General features: G+C 38.6%; 1 protein-coding gene across 1 annotated transcript in view; it reads left to right on the top strand.

Annotated features, from left to right (window-relative positions):
* The window catches only part of LOC126469759 (protein ERGIC-53), a 91782-nt gene extending 83165 nt beyond the window's left edge, over window positions 1-8617 (top strand). The window contains exon 11 of the mRNA XM_050096985.1: window positions 5800-8617. Coding sequence (XP_049952942.1) covers window positions 5800-5836 — 37 coding nt within the window. The 3' untranslated portion in view covers window positions 5837-8617. The remainder of the gene's footprint in view (window positions 1-5799) is intronic.
* The last annotated feature ends 8103 nt before the right edge of the window (window positions 8618-16720 follow it).

The raw sequence follows: 16720 nt of genomic DNA, 5'->3' as shown, positions 1-16720 counted from the left end.
AGGTACACGGCTCGTGTATGTTCAACCATACCTAGACGGTCAGTACCATGGTTTGATCATGTCTGTGTTGTTACTTTGTGCCAGGAAGGGTTCTCAACAAGGGAAGTGTCCTGGTGTCTCAGAGTGAACCAAAGCGATGTTGTTTGAACATGGAGGAGATACAGAGAGACAGCAACTGTCGATGACATGTCTCGCTCAGGCTGCCGAAGGGCTACTACTGCAGTGAATGACTGCTACCTGTGGATTATGGCTCGGAGGAACCCTGACAACCACCTCACCATGTTGAATAATGCTTTGCGTGCAGCCACAGGAGGTCGTGTTGTGACACAAACTGTGCGCAATAGGCTGCATGATGCACAACTTCACTCCAAACTTCTATGGCGAGGTCCATCTTTGCAACCACACCACGCAGCGTGGTACAGATGGGTGCAACAACATGCCAAATGGACCGTTCAGGGTCGACATCACGTTCTCTTCACTGATGAGTGTTGCATATGCCTTCAACCAGACAATCGTCAGAGACTTGTTTGGAGGCAACCCGGTCAGGCTGAACATCTTAGACGCACTGTCCAGCGAGTGTAGCAAGGTGGGGGTTCCCTGCTGTTTCGGGATGGCATTATGTGGGGCCCACGTATGCTACTGGCGGTCATAGAAGGCGTCGTAAAGGCTGTAGATACGTGAATGCCATCCTCCGACCGATAGTGCAACCATATTGGCAGCATATTGGTGAGGCATTCGTCTTCATGGACGACAATTCAAGGCCCCATCGTGCACTTCTTGTGAATGACTTCCTTCAGGATAATGACATCGCTCGACTAGTGGCCAGCATGTTTTCAGACATGAACCCTATCGAACATGCCTGGGAGAGATTGAAAATGGCTGTTCATGAACGACGTGACCCGACCACTCTGAGGGATATACACCGAATGGCTGTTGAGGAGTGGGACAATCTGGACCAGCAGTACCTTGATGAACTTGAGGATAGTATGCCATTACGAATACAGGCATGCATCAATGCAAGAGGATGTGTTACTAGGTATTAGAGGTACCGGTGTGTACAGCAACCTGGACCACCATCTCTGAAGGTCTCGCTGTATGGCGCTACAACATAATCCAGTCTCTCTGAACCTCCATTTCTGTCTCTCCCCAAATGGTGATGTCATCCGCAAAAGCAAAAGCATTGAGATCTAAAATTTCTACTTCCTTGATGTCTTTCTCGACTGTGTCCATCAGTGTAATGAACAGTAACAAGGAAAAGGAACTGCTTTGCTGAACAGCTCTTTGCCTTAAACTCCCACTTTCACAACCTTCATACAATATGTGAGGTTTTTTTCATTAATGGCCTGTAATTGTTCTTACAATATCCGTCACTAGTTGCCTTCGCTACACTACTCTATTCAAATGCTTCTGCAATGAATACAGTTAACTTTTTACACTTGCCAGTTGTCAGAAAGTATACTGTGACACCAGAGTCCATAACATTAACTCCATGAGTGAGTAACACGATCATCACCTCCATTCTAAATTCTGCACAAGTATTTAATACACACATTCTACCATGACCCTTTCGCATGTGAACAATCCATTGTTTAAGTATAGCTTTCCCTTCCTTATATTTCTCAGTTGATCATTTTGAAGTCCCTCATGGTTCAGAAATCACAAGTACTGTGTTTGTGTAAACGAGGCCCTGTTTCTTCTGTAGTGGGACCTGTTTCAGGAGAGCGTTAGTAGGGTCTTGAGAGTCCATTCTGCGTCATCTACAGGCTTCTCTCTTTAGCACATAGCAATTTATAGACATACTCCTGTGTTTCCTTTTTATCATTGCAGAACATTGTTTATTTCACCAAATCGAAACCATTTTTAAGTACCTTATATTGATTTTTACGACAATTATCAGCTATTCTTTTGGATCATAGTATGAAGGCTTTCACGACCGGATGACATATCTTCTGGTAAACCTTCCGGGATGTAAGGTCGTGGTCCATGAAACTCTTCAGCTCCTAACGTTTCGTCCAGAGCTGCGCTGGACATCTTCAGAGGGGTGTTTCTCCTCCGGTGAGTCTTGCCGACTGACGGGTTGGACGTCTGAGAGCGACTTATGTATCGTAGAAAGTGGGCGTGACCAGAGTTACACGTGATATGCAGAGATAACCTTTGTCAGAGATAAAACTTAACTATCGATCGTAATCTCGTCATGGATAAAACTGTCTAGCAATTCTGTAGTGCTACTGTCCAAATATCACTAAGTTTCATGGTCTCTTCTTTCCGATTAAAATTATCCCTACGTTTATATATTTCAATTGCTTCTCTACAAAGCCGTGGGAAATAGTTCGTCGTCATAGATAAAATCGGCAGTAGCAGAACACGCTTTTCAGCCAGGAAATCATCAAGTGAAGTTTTCCGAAACAAAAATTTTATCTACAACGACGAACTATTACCCACGGCTTTGTAGAGAAGCAATTGAAATATATAAACATAGGGATAATTTTAATCGGAAAGAAGAGACCATGAAACTTAGTGATATTTGGACAGTAGCACTACAGAATTGCTAGACAGTTTTATCCGTGATGAGATTACGATCGATAGTTAAGTTTTATCTCTGACAAAGGTTATCTCTGCATATCACGTGTAACTCTGGTCACGCCCACTTTCTACGATACATAAGTCGCTCTCAGACGTCCGACCCGTCAGTCGGCAAGACTCACCGGAGGAGAAACACCCCTCTGAAGATGTCCAGCGCAGCTCTGGACGAAACGTTAGGAGCTGAAGAGTTTCATGGACCACGACCTTACATCCCGGAAGGTTTACCAGAAGATATATTCTTTTGGATATTTATTAGTGTTAGTTCCAGAATACGCTTGATAAGTCTCCATATGTGGGCTGTAGTAGTCAATCAAATTAACCTTGACAAACTTCAGAGTTAGTGTACGGCTTCACAGTATCATCCTACCAGTTAGAAAACTGTGATTAATGAAAATGAGTATGGTTCGCTAAATTGTGGCACAAGCCCATCAAATGCATCTCAGCGTTTCCGCTTTCAAATGTCTCCAACTACACTATGTGATAAAAAGTATCTGGACACCTGGCTGAAAATGACAAAGTTTGTGGCGCCCTCCATTGGTAATGCTGGAATTCAGTATGGTGTTGGCCCACCCTTAGCATTGATGACAGCTTCCTCTCTCACTGGCATACGTTCAGTCAGGTGCTGGAAGGTTTCTTGGGGAATGTCAGCCCTTTCTTCATGGAGTGCTGCACTGAGGAGAGGTATTGATGTCGGTCCGTGAGGCCTGGCACGAAGTCTGTGTTCGAAAACACCCCAGAGGTGTTCTGTAGGATTCAGGTTAAGATTCTGCAGGCCAGTCCATTACAGGGATGTTATTGTTGTGTAACCACTCCGACGAAGCCCGTGCTTTATGAACTGGTGATCGATCGTGTTGAGAGATGCAGTCACCATCCCCGAATCGCTCTTAAACAGTGGGAAGCAAGAAGGTGCTTAAAACATCAATGTAGGCCTGTGCTGTGACAGTGCCATGCAAAAGAACAAGGGATGCAAGCCCACTCCATGAAAAACATAACCACACCATAACATCACCGCCTCCGAATTTTACTGTTGGCACTACACATGCTGGCAGATGACTTTCACTACGCATTTGCCATACCCACACCCTGCCAACGGATCGCCACATTGCGTACCATGATTCGTCACTCCACAGAACATTTTCCCACTGTTCAATCATCCAATGTTTACACTCCTGACACCAAGTGAGGCGTCATTTGGCATTTACTGGCGTGATGTGTGGCTTATGAGCAGTCGCTCGACCATGAAATCAAAGTTTTTTCACCTCTCGCCTAACTGTCATAGTACTGGCAATGGATCCTGATGCAGTTTGGAGTTCCTGTGTGATGGTCTGGATAGATGCCTGGCTATTACACATTACGACCCTCTTCAACTGTCTGCAGACTGTCAGTCAACAGACGAGGTCGGCCTGTAGGCTTTTGTACTGTACGTGTCCCTTCACTCTTCCACTTCACGATCACACCGGAAACAGTGGACCTAGGGATGTTGAGGAGTGTGGAACTCTCGCGTACAGATTGGGGGGTGGGGGTTGTGTGGACAGAGATGGGGGGAGGAGGTGGTGAATAGACATTGGGAGGGAAGTGTAGTTTAGGACATATATTCAGTTCCCATATATTTTTAACAGTTGCAAAGCATTGCTGGGTTCGCTTGTGGTGCTGTAATTGCAAGTGCTGTTTGATTATTACTGTCTTGTGAAGTAAAACTTCCCACGTTCCATCTTAATTATGACTTAAAGGCAGTGTCATTGTATATGTTCAATAATTCCTGTCTTTTATTTATTGAATGTGGTAGCCATTTGTTGATTGTCCATTCTGCTACCTGTAATTTGCGGCTTCTGCAGTTCTCATCTGCTGTTGGCATTTCATTACAACTTTTATCTTAATGTTTCCTGCTTTCTTTACTTTCCTAAGAAAGAATCATTTCGTGCAACAGTTAACTTTATTTTGGTGACAGATGAACTGATACTGTCGTGCGAATAAACGTTTTTCCTGTTTCCATGTGGTTGTGGTGTTCATCAGTAATATTTAGCAAACATGCATAAAGTGTCTTGGTAAACAATTTCTCAGAAGAATCCATACATCTTACAAAAATTGATGTACATGTAAATATGTATGTATGTTCTACATCTCCTCCTAAACCACTTTACCGATTTCAGCCGAACTTAGTTCACCTATCATTTACTTTTTGGAAAGGATCGCTGTAGGGTTAAGAAACACCTATGTATCAAAAGGGAGGAGGTGATAGAGCAGTGTAGCCCACAACGTGCAAATATCCATAATTTAGTCACCCAGTATTTGAGAATCAGAGCACTTAGTGACTTGCAACAAATTTTACACATAATTTCAAACCTTTGTGAAACTTTTTCTCACTGTCAGCCCCAACAAAATGATGGAAGGAAGAAAGGTTATTACATACTGCATTTCCACTGTTCATGCAGTAAAACTGCCGTGTAAAGCACAACGTTTTAATTTGTTATTACTTCTTTACTACTAAATGTATTCATGATACACATTGCAGACAGTATTCACAAATACCATTGAATGTACTAGAAAAGTTGAATCACTCTACAGCACACAGTTCAGGAGATAAGTCATAAATATTGAACAGCATGAAAATGAAAACTGAAGGGCGAACTTTCCTACAAGTACAGGTGAAATTTGATAGATATATGTGAAATGTACTTGTCATGTGCATACACAGGTGAAGCCTCAGGTAAAACACCCATTCTAAACCTTTGTAAAACCTCCTATTGGGGTAAATGTGATAACATGGAGAAAGAAGAGGGGAGGAGGAGATGGACAGACAGGGAGTGTGGAGGAGGACGTGGGTGTAGGGGAGAGGTAAACAGAGAGAGGGTGAGGAGGAAATGGGGAGAGGAGAAAATACAGAGAAAGGAAAGAGGAGGAGATGGGCAGAGAGGAGCAGGGGGAGGAGGGGATGGACAAAGGAAGGAGGAAGAGGTCATAGAGGACAGACTAATAGAAGATTGGAATAAATACATTCGTGGGCAACACTAGGTACTCAGCTAGAATATTTTTATTTCCCACACTGCCATGTGTTATCTGCCCCTTTCTCGTGTCAGTTAAATTGCCCTACATCTTGTTTCTTGTGGTAACTAATTATTTCTGTTAAATGACGATGTCCATATGATCAGAGCTGTTACGACTTTATTGTTTAAATTGATGTATTTCCCTGCTTTGATTCTGTAAATTTATTTTCAGGGACAACAAAGAAGCACAGGCAAAGAAGTTCTTTTAACTTCTGTGATTTGTGCTCGACAGAAGGCTTCCAAAGAAGTGGAGAAACTGTAGTAATGGCAATGTTGTGTTCATGAAGTAACTGAGGATGGGACCTGTGATAATAAAGAGTAAAAGGCTGTTAAGTTTGAACACTAAATAGTATCTAGGGTATTACATTTGTTCCATTATTGACAGAAGCTTTTTTTTAAATGATTGTAATTCATCCCATGACAGACAATAGACAGTTCTGTTTCCGCTGTGTTTTTTTATACCCATATTCATCTTAATTCCCATATCGTAAGAGACAAAATAAGATCAATATTTCAAACACCATTGGTAATAAAGAATTCTTTGTTCTCTGAACACTGTACCTGTTACTGAGACTGCTCAGAGCAATATGGAATGAGCCCTGTAAATGTGTGTAAAATTTACTTTAGGCCTTCTACATGACAAAATTAAACTTACATTATTGGCTGACTGTAGTCATCATAGATAATCGTGTATGTGCGCGCGCGCACTCTTCGAAGTTCACATTGTAAAGAGATGTTTTGAGCTGTAAAACATAAGTGTGTTACAGTACAGAATCCAAGGCCATGTTTCTCACTCAGAGGAAGCTTCTGAAAAAGACACAATTATCACAGTTTTTAGTTTTAAGTATGTGGACATTCAAGAAAAGGTGCCAATTTTCAGGCAGTATACGCAGATTTGTGCATGGTCTTCACATTCAGGAAGACATACCTCTCTTAAGTTATGTGGTTGTGATGCTCTAGTGTTTCAAAGAAAACTTGTGCTCTTCTGACATAGTTGTTCTGGAAAAGAATTATAAATGAGTGTGAACTTTTAATTCAAGAACCAGTGTGTGTTTATGATTGACATGTAATAGCCCACTGAGAGAAGCTTTGGAATTGGAAAGAGGTAATCAGTGGGAGTAATCATAAGATTCTTTCATTGCTTTGGGCAGTCCTTAAGTTTTTGCAGACATTCCAACATAAATAAATGCATATATTTTTGCATTTTTCTGAGCTGTGGCAAATTTTGTAATGCTGTTGTAGTACTGAGTGATTATATTTTAACGGATGCATTTCATAGGGCCTGGTGTACATAAATTTAAGTATTAAAAGGTGTAACAGAATTGTATGTTAGTGGATATTGTTCTCCAGTTTGAAAAAAATTTGTGTGTGTGTGTGTGTGTGTGTGTGTGTGTGTGTGTGTGTGTTCATAAAGTAATTTGTTGGTTTTTCTCATTATTTGGTGAGGAAGCACTGGAGCACAGTTGGTCTGTTTTTCACTTAATTAGGGCTAAACGAATTTAAGGTAACAGTGTGTTACCATTTGAACATTGTCTTGGTATTAGTGGTAGCAGCAACTGTATGGTCAGTAATTTATTTTTGAAACTTACTTTTGTCATTACTGTAAGTTTGTGTTCTGTGGTTCAAAAGTGTCTTTTCCTCTGACCAAAATTGTTTGCTTCCTGTGCCATTACATGCATTTGAATTTGTTTCCATCCATTTTGCGTTTTCTGTTTGTTCTTAGTTTTTTCTGTTGTAGAATTTGTTTGTTGTGACAATTTTCTTTGCATTTTTCTTGTGGTTGTCTCTTCATGTTTCTGATATTTAGTTGTCTTGTATGTAAGTCCTATGATAATTTTCCAAAACTTTAATGTTTTCTGAGTTTAATTGATGATTGTGATTTGTGGCAGTTTGTTTTTGAACATTTTTTCCACAGCAAGTTATGTGAAAATGTGAAAGCAGCAATACATGTAAAGAAATTTGTGTTTCAAATTTGTGACATACACAGCAATCTTAGTGAAGCTTTTGTCTTAAACAATTTCCAACCTGTTATCCTCTCCTACCCTGTTATGTTGTGCATGAATTTTTTTCTGTTTGGCAATCTTTAAAATGCTGTCTCTGTTCCTTCTTATTTTCTTGTAAGGAGTTATATATAAACACTGTTAATTAGGTTATTGTACAGTGAGAGATAAAGTGCAATGCTTTGGGTGTTACTCTCGTATGGACCAGATTGTTCCTGCTAGAAAATTATTTCATACTAATTTTTTGTTAGTTATAATTTACTTGTCACATTGAAGACCATTTATTCATCCTGCAGCTAAAAATGAATAAAACATGAAATTTACACACATTAACATGCATGGCAATTCTAGAAACTTGTTGTGTATCTATAATGTAGCCCTTGTTCAGAGTTACTACTACAGTGTGAATTTGTTTTCAAAGGGTGTTAGAATAGTTGTCACAAAGTTATGGGGTAAATGATGACCTTTGGTGTGTAAGGATCTAAAATTTTTGTACTTATTCAGAATTACTATATTTTCTGAACACTATTTTAACCCAAAGAAAAATTAAGATGGTAGCATCTGGCATACCCATTCATACACTGCCACATAGTCAAAAATGTGTATTTATTATTGTTTGATGAAGACTGCTGTGTATTGCACAAAATTAGCAAATGTGGTTTGTAAATGAATGTGTTGTGGGTTATTACATCTTAATTTTTTTAGTAGTACCATGTCTAACAAAATTCATTTTGTGGTATTCATTTTATATCTCATTTATTGTGTCTCTTTTACTTACGGCAAAATACATCGCAGGTAGCTACTTTCCACAAAGAGAAATTTCCAGTAAATGCAGTTTTTCTATCAGACAGATGAAAGTAAAAATTAAGTGATGTTATGTAAACCGTGCTGTAGGCATTGGAACCTCACCATTTGTTCATTGAGTCTCAGGTAGACTGTTGTAAACAGAAGTGAACAGTCAAATAAAATTGGCGTGCAATATTTGTTAAAGGACTTTTTTTATTTATGCTCACCTTCTTCCATTCCAAGACTTGTGCATGTAGATACTTCCCAATTAATAAATTTCTGCTAAAGATAAAGCTGCCTTCAACCAGAAGATAAATTTGAACACCACAGTACTTGACTAGGTATTGTCCTATTAAGGGTGGTATGCTCTTGCTTTGATGTGACCATTGAAGTGATTTACCCAGCTAGTTATAGAAAAATGTACCATTTAACAGGAATTCTTAACATTGGTGGAACTTGGTATCCTTCGCATAACAAACCATTACAAGAGGTGAAAGAAGTGATAAATGACAAAACAAATGTTGTTGACGACAATTTTTAATTCAAAGCTTCAGGTTCGTAGTCTTAAATTTACTCACTTAGGCAGCAGTCCACATGTTGGGAAACACACATGTAAATGTAATATACTGCTTAGAAAAATAGTTTCCTCTATTTGATACCTTTCAAGGAGTATACACAAATCACCAAGTTTCAGATGCTTCCTTCCCAATGCAAAATAAGCTTTATGAATGTCTTGTTGTCCAGGATGGATCAATTCTTTGGGACACCAGATTCTGCAACACCCCCCCCCCCCCCTCTCTCTCTCTCTCTCTCTCTCTCTCTCTCTCTCTCTCTCTCTCTCTCTCTCTCTCTCTCTCTTAATTCAAACAGTCTGAATTGTTAAACGTCTTGGAGTTATGTAATAATCTGTAACGACATCCTTTTTGTTATGAAGTGAAGTGTTGAGCAGGATGATGATCCATTGTTCTTGCATACATTTGGTGCTAAGAGTGTGCCATTGAAACATCTTTGGAATGTTTCTACTGTGGAATTTAATAGTTTTTGGATGTCCACATTCCCACAGTCAAATTTAGATGATGAGCAGTTAACATCTTTCCACTTCTGATCAGTTTTGCTTCACATCAACTCTTGGATGTTTCATCCTTGGGACAGATTTCTCATTCTTGCTATCCATTCTTTCTTTTTCTCTTTATTTCTATTGCTCCTCACAGTAAACCTGAGTGTCGTAATCTTTGTGTAGCCACCACTGTCACACATACTGGAATAGTAAAGAATATAGAATATTTATAAATACTCCAACATGAAGCACCACACAGTAGCTTTTGTAGTTGGATAGTCATTCAGACTGCAATATGTAGCATCTGTTTTCTTGTAACTTCAAATCTTCCTGAGACCTATATTCACTGTGTGTAAACACAGATATTCACACTTCAGGTTTATGAAATATTGCCAGTAATAGCCAACTTATAAGGCAGGAATACTTTTCTCAGACTATTTGGCAAGTAATGTGTGGGTTACAGTTTGTACAGCTTGTAGCACACATACTTGTACCCGCAGTTTTAGGGGTCAAAACACTGAACATGGTAGCTTAAATTAGTGTAGAGATTCAGTCAGCCTGTACACTCTGAGTCTGATTGCGTAATATTAAGTAAAAAGATTTTGAACCACAGTACTAGCACATTATGGAGGTGATGTCCCCTATCGATTTTGTTGCCATAACACTTTCCACACTCATGTTTCACTTAATCTTCATAGCATGTTCAATGGACGTCCTGTGGCTGACCATCTGGTACTAATTCTATTGAGCACCTCTCCATCGTAGTCTGTTGCCAACTCATTTCACTGTTCTGTACCAATGTGCCAGTGATATCCCTACTTGTGAACACATTTACGAAATTCAGGTAATGTTGCTGGCTGTGGTTGCTTCATTAAACAAAACTATTGTTGGCATATAGAGAGAGGTTTCCTCTGCCCTTCCTCTTGAAAGTTGAGTAAATCAGGCTTATACTTCAATGATTTTTAGAGACTACATATGAATTCATCTCTCTAAACGGACCATGAGAGAGAAGGAAGATGGTGATGCCACTTAATTGAACATTGTAAACATAAATAATATTTGAAGTGTGCTGGTTGTGGTACTCTTGAAAAAAGCTCAGATTGTGCTAAATGAGCTTGAAAAGGAGTGCACAATTACAAAAGATGAATCAAATCTAGAGGTTAAAAAAAAGCCTTGCGCCATATTAAACTTGCTGTATGCTTAAGTCCTGACACACTCTTTTTCTCACTTTGGGTTCGTACAGTGTTTCAGCATTTTACTTTGGTTTTCCTATACAGTATCACAGAGGTGTTTAATATTGTCAAGCTACAGGCCGTGGAGCAGTACAGGTTCAGGAAAAACAAACTGTGTGAAACACACATGATTTTCCTCACACCCAACATATTGCAAAAAGTACCTGGATGAACATGCAGATTCAGTATTCTTGTATTTCTGGAAGACTTTTGTTATGTGAAGTATCTTCATAAAGACGCGATTCTCTCGGAGAATTTTTAGGTGATACGACGTAATACTGATTATTTGATAAACGCTCACCAGTCAGCAGAGAGTAAAATCTGATCATGTAGGAAGTAGAGGCACTCAAGTCATCATGATTTTAATGGTAAATTGCCAAAGCGTTTGTAACAAACTCATCTAATTTACTGCCCTACAGGAAAGTGGATACCTTAAATTATACTCTGAGCTGAGAGGTGGTTGAACCCCAATTAGAAAGCTCCAGAATATTTAAGAAGGCATGAAATGTATATCACAGAGACAGGTCAAAATTGCAATCTACAAAAGTATTATGTCCATCAAGGCCAAAATTTAATCTGAATGTAAACTAACCTGATACATATAACTAGTATAAGTAAACTTAAATTAAACAACAAATGTTTTTATCATCCAGCCAATTCCACTGTATCAATTGAGGAATCATTGAAACAGCCTACACTTTGTCGAGTAGAAGTACCCAGATCATACACTATCAGTTGGACATGACTTTTAACCTATCCAGTATAGACTGGGATGTCTGTCAATTTGCTGCAGAGGTTGTGGACAGTCTTGCAAAGAAATTCTGAACACTTTATCTGAAACCTGTCTTCAACAACTAGTGGGACAACCAACATGTGATGGAAATATTTTAGACCTCAAAGCTACAGACAGGCCTGACCTTATTAACAATGTCAGTATGGAGACAGGAATCAGCGATCATGATGTTACCGTAGCTGCAATGGTTATGAACGTTAATAAATCTTTCAAGATGGTTAAGAGTGATTTCGTACTGGAACAACGGTGAAGACACTGATGACAGTGCCACTAAAGCAGAGTTATTAAACACGGTTTTCTGAAACTCCTTCACCAAAGATGAAGTAAATATTCCTGAATTCCAATCAAGAGCAACTGCCAAGATGAGAAACATAGAAGTAGATATCCTCGGTGTATCAAAGCAGCTTAAATCACTTAGTAAGAGCAAGGCCTCCAGTCCAGATTGTACAGTATGCTGATAAAATAGCTCCATATTTAGCAATTATATACAACTGCTCGCTTACAGAAAGATCCGCACCTAAAGACTGGAAAATTGCTCAATTCACACCAATACCCAAAAAGGGAAGTAGGAGTAATCCACTGAATTACAGGCCTATATCACTAACGTCGATTTGCAGTAGGGTTTTAGAACATATACTGTATTTGAACATTATGAAGTACCTCGAAGAAAATGATTTATTGACATACAGTCAGCACAGCTCTTTATACTCATGAAGTAATAAGTGCTATCGACAGGAGATGTCAAATTGATTCCATGTTTTTAGATTTCCAGAAGGCTTTCGACACCGTTCCTCACAAGCGTCTTCTAACCAGACTGCGTGCCTACTGAGTATTGCCTCAGTTGTACGACGGGATTCGTGATTTCCTGTCAGATAGGTCACAGTTCGTAGTAATAGATGGAAAGTCATCGAAGTAATATCCTGTGTTCCCCAAGGAAGTGTTATAGGCCCTCTATTGTTCCTGATCTATATTAGTGACATAGCAAACAATCTGAGTAGCCGTCTTAGATTGTTTGCAGATGATGCTGTCATTTACTGTCTTGTAAAGTCATCAGATGATCCAAATGACTTGCAAAATGATTTAGATACAATATCTGTATGCTGCAAAAAGTGGCAACTGACCCTGAATAAAGAAAAGTGTGAAGTTATTCACATGAGTACTAAAAGAAATCAGATAAATTTTGATTACACGATAAGTCGCACAAATCTGAGGGCTGTAACTTCAACTAAATACTTAGGGATTACAATTACAAATAACCTAAATTGAAGCGATCACGTAGATAATATTGTGGGTAGAGCAAGCTAAAGACTGTGTTTCATTGGCAGAACACTTAGAAGGTGCAACAGGTCTACCAAAGAGACTGCTTACACCACGCTCGTCTGCCCTATTCTGGAATATTGTTGTGCGGTGTGGGATCCGCATCAGGTGGGACTGACAGATGACATCGAAAAAGTACAAAGAAGGGCAGCTCGTTTTGTATTAACGAAAAATAGGGGGGAGAGTGTCACAGACATGATACGTGAATTGGAGTGGCAATCATTAAAGCAAAGGCATTTTTCATCGCGCTGGGATCTTCTCATGAAATTTCAATCACCAGTTTTCTCCTCTGATTGCGAAAACCTTCTTTTGTCACCCACCTACTTAGGGAGAAATGATCATCACGATAAAATAAGAAAAATCAGGGCTCGCACAGAAAAATTTAAATGCTCGTTTTTCCCGCGTGCCATTAGAGAGAGGAACGGTAGAGAGACAGCATGTAGGTGGTTCATTGAACCCTCTGCCAGGCAGAGTAATCACGTAGATGTAGATGAAAGAACAGATAAGCGGTTGTTAGTATTCTACATAGACAATGAATGGACATAATTTAGTTTCAGTGAGATGGATGTAGACTAATTACGGGCAAAGTATAAACTGAATAAATTGCCCTCTGGAGAAGTGTGTGCCAAGTAAGGAGATTGGGATTGGAAAAGATACAGTGTAGTTTAATAATATGATTCAATTAATACAATTACAGACCAGTATCCTTAATGTCAGTTTGCTGCAGAATTCTTGAGTATGTAATTTTTATAAGTTTCTGCGGTGGAGAAAGTTTTCTATCCACAAATCAATGCAGATATAGGAAGGAAAAAAAAAATCACTTGTGCAAAACTCGACTTGCCTGTTCATTGAACAATACCCTGTGAACCATGGATGGAGGGCAACAGACAAATTCCACATTCCTCGATTTCTGGGAAGTGTTTAACACTGTGCCACACTGCAGACTGTTAAGAAAAGTCCAGGCATATGGAATAGGTTCTCAGATATGTAACTCGAAGACTTTTTATGTAATCAAACCCAGCACACCATTGTCACTGACGAATGTTTATTAGAGACAAAGGGATAATCAGGAGTGCCCCAGGGAAGTGTTCTAGGACCACCCTTGGTCCCTGCTTTCATGAATGGTCTGATGGATAGGATGCGCAGGAATATACACATATTAACGGATGATGCTGTAACATACAGAATTCTGTCATCTTTAAGTGACTGTGAGAGTATACAGGGTGATTTGGACAGAATTTCTATGCATCATGATGAATGGCAAAGTGCTCTAAATGTGGGGAAAATTTAAATTAATCCAGAACAGTAGGAAAAATAATCCTATGAAGTTCAAATACAATATTAGTGGTTTGCTACTTGACACAGTCACATCAATTAAATATATAGGGATAACGTTGTAAATCGAATGGGAACAAGCATATGAGATCAGTTACAGGAAAGACAAATGATTAACTTCATTTTATTGAGAGAATTTTAGCAAAGTGCAGCTCATCTATATGGAACACAATGTACAGGACACTTGTCGATCCATTCTTGTGCTCAAGTACTTGGTATCCCCGACAGCTCAAATTAAAAGAAGACATAAAAGCAATCCAGAGGTGTTTTGTTAGATTTTTTTAATGGTAGATTCAGCTAACATGCAAGTATTATAGAAAATTTATGTGAACTTGAACGGGAATCCCCGTGGGGAAGAGGACTTTTTTGTAATCACAATGTATTCAGGGCAGTACTGAGAGATGATTAGGACATGCAGAATGAGTGTGACTGAATGCAGCTCACTTATTTGGATAAATGGAAGATAATGTTTATAGTATACAGAAATAACCAATTGGTACCTGACTAGAATGTTAGTGCTCAACTTTTGTAGCCTGTAATGTTGTCTAAATATGTAATTTTAATGATAATAAGCAATATGAAACGGTACAGATGTGTGAAATTAGCAATAGACAAAGAGTACTAAAGCTTCGTGGAGATTCTCAGGGAACTGAAATGGGGATCTCTGGAAGAAATGTGGCATTCTCACACATAATTCTAAATTTAAACACCTAGTGTCTGAGCTATGCAGTTTAATAGTTTTGGTCTCTCCATTCTACTTCTCATCTAGAGATCATTATAATAAAATAACAGGTACAAATTGTAAGTGTATTAACCTGGTTGTAGATTAAATTTCCTCAGCAGTGCACCCTGATTTGAAGTCTCATCATCAGAAATTCGTTTTGTTGATAGTCATACAGCTCAGTGATGAACAAAACATATTTGACTGAAATTTTTCTTGATGCCAGAGTTATTCAAATTAGACCTTTTCGTATGAGTGATGACCAGTTTATCTTCACTTCTGTTTATATTCTGTTAACACCACACTTGCAGTTTTCTTCATAATTTCAGTGGCAAAAAATTTTGTCAACATCAATCTGACAGATTACAGTTCATCAGACAATACGTAATAATGCATAGTTCTTAGAATAAGCTATCAGACTTTCCATATGGCAACTGTAAAAACACAAATATAAGGTGCAGATTGGCAGATACAGTTCACATACATGAGTAGTGCCAAAGGAGAGTTTATGAAGATGTTCACTAAGCTCGACTTCTACAAGTGATTTCACAGAAAGATGGTGACGGTAGTAGCTAGGTGCGGCCTTTTTAACTCACATATGTTGATTGTATGACTCCTGGTGGCAGACTTCACTACATTTTATGGCATAATGTGAACTGAACTTTGACAAAGGTGTTGACTCATCTGCCCTTGGGCTGTGGAATGAATTTTTTTGGGGTGTGGTAGGATATAAAGACTGATATAATGATATTTTGTAACCTTAATAACCACATTATAGTTTCTGAAACTGCAAGGGGGAAATTAAATAGAGTAGGTGATCTATAGGTTCCAGGAATGATTTGGTTTAACTAAAATTTAGCTTGTTAGAAAACTATAAAAGTTCACAGTTCTATTTGACTGCCATACTGTATGCCTACATTGTTTATTATCTACTTAAAAGTAAAGTTGCCATGTTTGAAATTTTGTTAATTTACATAAATTATGAATTAAAGACTATGTTGAATAATTAAGAGTGTTATCCAGTTCAGAAAAATTAGGGCTGTAACATAATCACGGACTGTTAAATGCCAAATATGACATAAACCTACAGTATAGTGTTACCCTCTGGGAGCAGTTTTGAAATTGACCATGTATTAATGTAATGGACAGAGGGAATCGAACCTGAATTTCGTACTATGGCAATTAGTAGAAAGCTGAAGGACTTTATTGCTTTATTTGCTTACAAAATTAAAGTTCTCTTAAATGAAGCAATAAACGGTTGCAAGCCTAATTAGGCATAATAATGTGAAAACATTACTTTTAGTGGATTTAAATGTACTTTTGCAATAGGGACTTCAATAAATTCTGTCTTAGTGAAGCACAATGAACACACACCAGGTTAAATGCACACTGAATAACAGTAGCTATTAATAGCATAGATTAACAATCACAGAAATGTAAAAAGAGACTTTACTCCTGTTAACTGTAATTACTACCTCAACCATTAATTAAATCAGCACCAAATGTTCTCAAAGGCCCCAAGAGATAAGTGGTGGCCCTTAAACTGTCCCTTCCTTTATAAGCAACTATGCACGCATTTCAGAAACAAATTGTATCACATAAATGCTGAACTACAACCCCACTTAAGATTATTTAGCCCACAATTCTGCAGAACAATTTACGCTAGCAATATTCTCATTTAGTTTCGGAAATAAATTCAAGTTCAAGTTAAGTTTTCAGTAGGTTCAAGATTATGTGCCTCTTTTACTACTTGTTAAGCAAGTAGTTTTAACTAACAACATTATACCCTTTAGCACTAACCTTTGACACAATCAAAGTAGTGGCAATTCAAGAAAAAAAATCTTTTTAACAA

This window comes from Schistocerca serialis, chromosome 3 (assembly GCF_023864345.2).
Source record: "Schistocerca serialis cubense isolate TAMUIC-IGC-003099 chromosome 3, iqSchSeri2.2, whole genome shotgun sequence".
In the NCBI taxonomy this organism is placed as follows: Eukaryota; Metazoa; Arthropoda; class Insecta; order Orthoptera; family Acrididae; genus Schistocerca; species Schistocerca serialis.
The sequence above is the reverse complement of the archived record's forward strand: the minus strand, read 5'-3'. Positions and strand labels throughout refer to the sequence as shown.